Source organism: Grampus griseus (assembly GCF_964374135.1).
Source record: "Grampus griseus genome assembly, chromosome: 15".
Lineage (NCBI taxonomy): Eukaryota > Metazoa > Chordata > Mammalia > Artiodactyla > Delphinidae > Grampus > Grampus griseus.
In genome coordinates, this window is record NC_139009.1 from 84,365,321 (window position 1) to 84,372,881 (window position 7,561).

Below are 7,561 nucleotides of genomic sequence, written 5' to 3' on the forward strand. Positions count from 1 at the left end.
GTAAAATATTTTTTTCTAAACTTTCACAGTGACTGTCGTGAAGAAAAAATAAGGAAGCTCACACCTGGTGAAATGGATGAAATTCGAGAAATATTATCAAGAAATCTCTATCAGATCCGTCAGCGAGTAAGAATAATTTACTTAGCAAAATATGTATTTGCCTTTGGCTAAAAATATGCCTTCAGATTAGATGCTGTCCAGTTACAGTGGCTGTTGTCCCACCGTCATGCACCCTCAGCAGGTCCCACACCAGACACTTCCTTCCCTCAGACCCACCCCAGGGTCTGTCCTTTTAGGGTACTGCCCTCCTCCCAGACATCTTGGTCAAGGCTCTAGGCTGGAGACCCAGGGAGCTGGGAGTTCTGCTACCAAAGGATTGGAGATTAAAAAAAAAAAAAAAAAAAAAAAGTGTGTTATCTAATGGTGAGGAAAGCAATTGATTGTTCTTTAAAATTTTTTTTAATGAAATAGCTTTATTGCTTAGAAGAAGCCTTTTAAAAATGTATTTAACCTTCTTTGTTGTTCATAAAGTGCGATCGTTTCTTCCTTTCTTGTATCTTCTGAGTCACTTCCTTCAAACCATTTCCATTTTTAACACCTCGTTCCCATAGTTTGCTAATAATACAGTTAACAGTGCATACAGTTTGCTGAGCCCAATTTCTCTGCATCGCGTGTATTACCTCTTTTAATCCTCTAACAAGTGGTGTTATTATTGTCTCCATTTTACAGATAAAGAAACTGAGGCACAGTGAGGTGAAGTGGCACAGGGACACAGCAGTTGTCAGGGGTCCCAGTCACTCACATCAGGGTCATTTCCGTGGCTTCTTAGCTGGCCTCCCCACAGACCAGCCCGTTCCATCCGACATTACGGCTGCTCCATTCTTTTCCTCAAGCCCCTCTTAACGCAGCATCCCCCTATTTAAAATGAGACAAAGCAGTCGTGGCTTTCAGGCTAAACTAACTATTCTTTCAGCCTTTGGGATCTATTTTTAAGTTCCCCTTTCTACCTCTCCCTCAGCCACCCAGACACCCACGGAGGACAGGTCTGAATTCATTCCTTTGACTGTGTTGCTCTCCCCTGTGTCTCCACTTGGAATGTCCCACTTCTTCCTGTCAGTCCATCCATATTCTCCAATTTTTAAGGTTTCCCCAACGCCCTCTATGTTGTTCCCAGACCTGTCTTTGAATGGGATAATAGCACTTAAAGCTCCTACATGCCACGCAGTTCTAGTACCTCCTTTTGTGATTTAGTTATTATTTTGTTAGCTTTCAATGCCCAACTAAGATAGCCAGTTCCTCAAGGCAGGAATTGAGTGCTGTTCTGCATTACTTCTGTTTATCTCTGCTAGGTCTGATATAGTTCTGGGGATAAGGGTATTCCCAAGAAGTACACATTATTTCTATCAGAAAATGAATTTAATTACTAAATACAACTTATTTTAGGAAGTGGATTTCTCTAGAGCTTGTAAAACTAAAAATATTATGCCCTGGACAGCCCTCGTTTATAAATTGTATGGCTTCAAATACCAGGACATGATCATTACTGAGGGAGCCAGCAGCTTTTCTCAACTTGAAAAGAAGAAATGTTCTTGACTTAATAGAGGGTCATGGCGCCACCAAGTGGCCCAAAGTGGTTGGTTTCTGTACTAGCAATTACTATTCAATAGGGAAGGTATGAGTTGACTTGTGTTTTTCCCCAGCCACTACTGATGGGTAAATATAGACAGGGTACTTCAAGGTAGTCGAAGGTGCTTGATGAATGCGATCATTTTCTCATTTATAAAGATCACACTTTTCAATGAAAAAAAAGTATTCACCGACTCTTATTAGAACATGAATTCTTTTTTCTTAAGTAGAGGATTTTATTTGGTTGAATCAAATACATAGTTATTGAATACATGTGTGGATATATGTATTGACTATATCTATGAGTAGAACAAAGCACTGTATTCCCTGCAGAGGATACAAACGAATAAAGTACAGCTCCTGCTCTGACACATTTAGACAAGACCACCACCATCACCATCTTCATCATAGCCAATAACAGTAGGTAATATCAATTGAGCACTTCTCTGTGCCCAGCACAGTTCTAAGGGTTTCTGTGACACCGACATATCATATATCTCTACAAACAACTTGAAATTACTACCACTGTTACCCTTAAATTGAGATTTGGTAGAACATGAATTCGTTCAAAATTTGAAAGAATGTTAACTTCTATACTTCTTGTTTTTCCCCTCTGCACATTCATTGTTAAGTACCTATCAGAGGTACGAAGCCAAAGAAATGGAGTAAAGTTTTGGAATTTCCGGGCAGTGATCATCATTTTTGTAATACGTTGCTTGTGTTTTCATTTCAGACTTTGTCCTACAATCGACACAATCTGACTGCAGACACGAGTGAGAGGCAAGCCAAGGAGATCCTGATCCGTCGAAGGCACAGCCTTCGGGAGAGCGTTCGGAAGGACAGCAGCTTGAATCGGGAGCACAGGGTAAGGGGGCTTTGTGGCTCTGGGACGCAGAAGGCTCCCAACAGCAAAGCCAGGATGGCCCTGGGGGGCTGATTCACAGGAATCCTGGGATGGAGCTCATCATCACGTCTTTCCAGACGTTGCTCGGACACCTATCACCTTCCAGACACTGTCTAGGCACTTGGAATACGTTGGTGAACAAAATGACAGAGCTCTTTTCCCTGGTGGAATTCACATTCTAGTGGGGGAGAAGGCCACCGGGAATGGACAGAATAAGAAAAGTATCTGTTATGTTAGACGCAGTAAGTGCTGTGGACAAAATAAACCTAAAAGGGCTGAGGAAGGAGATTGGGAGGATGGAGAAGGGTCATACAGGGTACAGTTTTTTCTTTTTTTTAACATCTTTATTGGGGTATAATTGCTTTACAATGGTGTGTTAGTTTCTGCTCTATAACAAAGTGAATCAGTTATACATATATATATGTTCCCATATCTCTTCCCTCTTGCGTCTCCCTCCCTCCCACCCTCCCACCCTCCCCTCCCACCCTCCCTATCCCACCCCTCCAGGTGGTCACAAAGCACGGAGCTGATATCCCTGTCAGGGTACAGTTTTAAACTGAATGGAAGGGCCAGGCTTCATTTGGAGTCTTGACCTTTCCAGGGAGAGGGTGCAGCCTGAAGGGGGGCTGCCGTGCGTGCATGTGTGGAAACTTCTAGGAGGCCGTGTGTGTGTGTGTGCACGTGCGCATGTCAGGGGAGTTTCAGATGCTGTGTGCTCAGCATTCGACTTGGCCCAGGGCATTGCCATAGATAAGGAAGCCACTTTAAAAGGATATTCTGATTGATTGATCGGACATAGCAGGCAGTGCATCTCATTCTCAATAATGTTCTATACTGAGCTGTCAGAGACCAAAACGGTTATGTGTGCACAATATTATTTTTTTTTACATGTGAAATGTGGCAGCATCGATTAAAAGTTAAAGAAACTAGAGACTGTGGCTTTGGATGCCACAAGTGCCAGCACGTTGGCTATAGTAATACTTTCTGTTCTGTCATTTTCAAGATTTGTGAAAGTAAATACAACTTAAACATGCTACATTTTTCATGTATCTTCCTCCCTATCCATGTAGGTTCTAAGTCTTTTTTAGCAATGCTTTTATAAGTGGGTGTTTCTGTAGCTTTTCTTTAAGAAAAGCCGGTGGTTTTCATACCTTGTTCCTAAGGGTCCCACTTCATTTCTGTTTTCCTTAGTAGTACTGATTTCCATGATATTTTAGGAGAGGTTTTACCTATTTTAAATAAAATGACTATTACTTGGAAATTTATTCCCCATCCCTACAGCTCCTCACCCAGTAGTTTCGGAATCTAGAGCTAACATTTTAATTTTTAACACCAAGGTTAGGTTTGACATAGAATTCTAAGCCCGTAACATACAATAAATGACATGTGTGTCATCTAAACAAGGTTTTCTATTTTTTTTTACAGGTTTCCACCTCAACCTCCCGATATTTATCCTTACCAAAAAATACAAAGCTTCCAGAAAAGCTACAAAAGAAAAAGAATATTTCTAATGCAGGTATTGAATACAGCTGGAGCAAAAAGACTTTAAACTTATTTATTAGTGTTTATAAAATAGAACATTTTTCCTTCTCTTTTAAGGACAATGAATGAGTTCAGTCGTTTGCAAATCTATAATAATAATTTGGTGACCTTTTATTAGTGTTGCATTCTTTTGGAATGGCGTTCTGTGCACGTTATACGTAATTCAATCAGTTATTTGATTCTATTCGATGTAGCAAAAGCAGATGTCACTGTGTGTGGCTGATGAACAGGTAAATAGAAAGCTGTCAGTCTTCAAAGGTTTAAATTTAATTCTGTTACTCTTACAACATTTCTAACTTTAAATGTTCATAATAATTTTAATATATTTTCATAAAGGCAACTATATAATTGACTTCTGGCTGTAATTATTAAAGCTTTGACATGACGGCTAACATCTCTTCATTCGATGGTAATCTTTATGTAGATTGCAAGCCATATTGGTGTTCTGACCATTTTATGAAAATATAAAGGAAATAAAGCTGTGCATGAGATTGTACATCCTAGATCAAGACAAGAGTCTTCATAATAGCAGCTAATTACTGATCTGTTTACCGTGAGCCAGACACTGAACTGAGCCCCCTGGGGCCGTTCTGACGGGGCAGGTGAGCGCACAGCTGCCGCCAGGTGGTCTCAGTTTGACATCCAGCTCCACCACTTACTAATATCTTTTGAACCTCGGTTACTTCATATGTAAAGTGGGTGGTTATGAGGATTCAGTAGGTTAATGCATTTAAAAGCGCTTAGGACAGTGGCTGGCACATGGGAAGCTCTTCAGAATTAGCAAGAGTACACACTTGTGGACATGCGTGCTCATGGGACTTATGCACGCGCCCAGGACTCAGCTGGAGTCGGGGTGAGCCCTCTGGCCTCCCTGCCCGACCCCCAGAGCCCCAGGGAGGGCACAGCAGGTGCCAGACCCACAAATGTATTGGCCAGTCGCCTGTAACACCTTCTCCCTAAAAGGCCCGCCCACGCTGTCCTTCTTTTGCTCTCTGGCAGGTGGCAACAGCAGTGACTCAGACCCAGACGTCGGGACCACCGTCCTCAACCTGCAGCCCCGAGCCAGGCGCTTCTTGCCAGAACAGTTCTCAAAGAAAGCCCCCCAGGCCTATAAAATGGAATGGAAGAACGAGGCAGATGCTGATTCCAGGCAAGCGCAGCCCTGCAGCTCCCCAGCTGCCCACAGCAAAGAGGGGGGCCCCCAGGCCCCAGGCGTGCTCTGCCAGCCCCTCCTCTCCAAAGGCCACTTTAGCTCCATGCGGGGCGACCACATGAACGAAGGCATCCAACCCAAGGCGCCACCTAGGCTGGTCCGAAGGGCATCAGAACCTGGAAACCGGAAAGGTCGATTCGGGATTGAGAAGCCTTAATGGAAATGGCCAAATCAGACCTGGGGGGACCGGCCCTGCCCAGCTGTGGCTGGTTACCCAGCAGCCTGACACAGCAAGGGAATCCACTTCCAACCCTCTATGCACCTAAATACTGTCCTTGGGCGGTAGAGCCATGCCTTTGATCCATGGGGCAAATGCTTATCCCAAGCAGCAGAAAATCAAAGAAACAAAAGCCCCATAACATGTCTCATAGGACCTGTTGCTAGCAGTTGTATTCTGTGCAAGCCTGAAGAAAAAAAAGCCACGTGTGCCTTTATTGAACTTGAAGGACAGAACTTGAAATTTTTAACACACCCTTGTTGGTGAAAGTTTTAATATATACATATATGCCTCAGATTTTATTTATGAAAAAATATGTATATCTGCAATTAGTTTTTCAGTGAACGGCACTGAAAATACTCAGAACACCTTTCCATGGCATCCAGGGCAGCTCCTAGAGGATGGGGGGCATCAGCTCAGGGTGGAGGTGTTTCCTGATCCTGAGCTGACGCCAGTTGGTTAAGGAAGAGCACGGCACGGAGCAGAGACCCCTGAGGATGGCAACAGCCAGAGCATCTAGGCAGAACCTCGTGGCCTGGCTCCCAGACTGTAGCGCCTATGAAATGATGAGAGTCAGCTGGTTTTCAATTTGTTCCTCGTTCTACCGCGTGTTTTGGGTGACATCTAGATTCCATCTCCCCGTCGTGTTTAAATGGTACAAAGAGAAGGGCTGCGTGGGTGACACCAGCTTATGCCAGACTCAGAGCCAGCTTGTGACAAAGTCTGGCCTCACGTGGTGGCTGTGGAGATGACAGGGCAGCGCCTGCACAGCTGGTTGCCGGGTTTTCTCTTGTGCAATACTGGGAGGAGGATGCAGGAGACCCCCTGTCACGCCCACCTGCAGCCACCTGCTTTAGACCTTTTCTGTAGCACATTCTAGAACTTTGAATCCAGGACAGAGGCTCCAAGCAGACAAAGATAAAAGTAGGGATAAACAATATTCCAATGTTTAACCAATTGGTGAGAATTCAGGTTTTGAATTTTATGCAGGAAGCACTTTGGAGAATGTGGGAGTTCTCTTTTTTTTGCACTAGTCTGTAATTTCTTACCTCTCCCCCCTCAAGAAAGTAGTAGCTCCAATTCTTCATCTAAAAACGAATTCTACTCATCTGAGTACTTTTTAAAAGTACAGCAGAAAGACAAGAAGTGGAACATAATCATTAAAGATTAATATTGGAATCTCTCAGACGATAGATTTTAATGGCCTGTCACTCTTCCCAGAAAAACCCCCTCTTTAAAACTTGACTAGAACAAGACTCAAAATTTCTGGGTTTAGATATGAGATGAAGCCACTCATGTAGTCCCTTGGGTTCACATTGGAGATACAGCAAAGGAGACAAGCGACCACCTACAATTGCTGGAAAAAGATGAATAAATTAAACAAAAAGATCCGGTACTTAGAAATCCTCAGCCGTAAATCTTATCCCTTCCTTCTTCCTCCACCAATGTGAAGTAAATCTTCTACCTTTTTTTCTCATGTTCTAAAATCTTGGTATACTGCTAGATTGTTGGGCATGAGACAGAGGGAAGGGTAAACACACAAGGTACAAGTTCAAAAAGTGCACGATTTGTTTCCCAAACTCTCCCAGGTTGATCAGTGGAAAGCAGTGTAGACGTAATTTGAAAACTGCAAGTTTAGGACCCTGTGCCAAAATTCTTAATTTTAAATGGAAATATTTATATATAAAAAATATATATGTATTTCATCTGCTGGAAATAAATTAAAACTGACTTTTAATTTAGAATTTTCATTATAGGACTATGCTTCACCAAGAGATGTGATGTATATTTTTGAGAGTTTGAAGACTAAGTTACAGTTTATGAAATCTGAAAAGGAAGCTGAGATGTAAAATTATCTTAAAAATGAATTTCCTGATTTTTCTTGGTGTCCTAGATTAATAAATATTAGAAGGAGTCTAACGTTCTGGAACGGAAGGAGAAAAACATGGAAATGTTTATGATGATACTTCTTGTTAAGCACGTAGACCAAATTCAGCTTTCACCAATTAAAAGTCAGGTAAAACACTTGGATGACATTGTGTAAATTTCTAAAAAGGAA

General features: G+C 42.4%; 1 protein-coding gene across 1 annotated transcript in view; it reads left to right on the top strand.

Moving 5' to 3' along the window:
* The window catches only part of SLC9A2 (solute carrier family 9 member A2), a gene marked incomplete at its 5' end in the record, with an annotated part of 87,152 nt that extends 79,591 nt beyond the window's left edge, over positions 1–7,561 (top strand). Inside the window, 4 exons of the mRNA XM_082672672.1 lie at positions 30–126; positions 2,360–2,491; positions 3,956–4,046; positions 5,072–7,561. Coding sequence (XP_082528798.1) covers positions 30–126; positions 2,360–2,491; positions 3,956–4,046; positions 5,072–5,442 — 691 coding nt within the window. The 3' untranslated portion in view covers positions 5,443–7,561. The remainder of the gene's footprint in view (positions 1–29; positions 127–2,359; positions 2,492–3,955; positions 4,047–5,071) is intronic.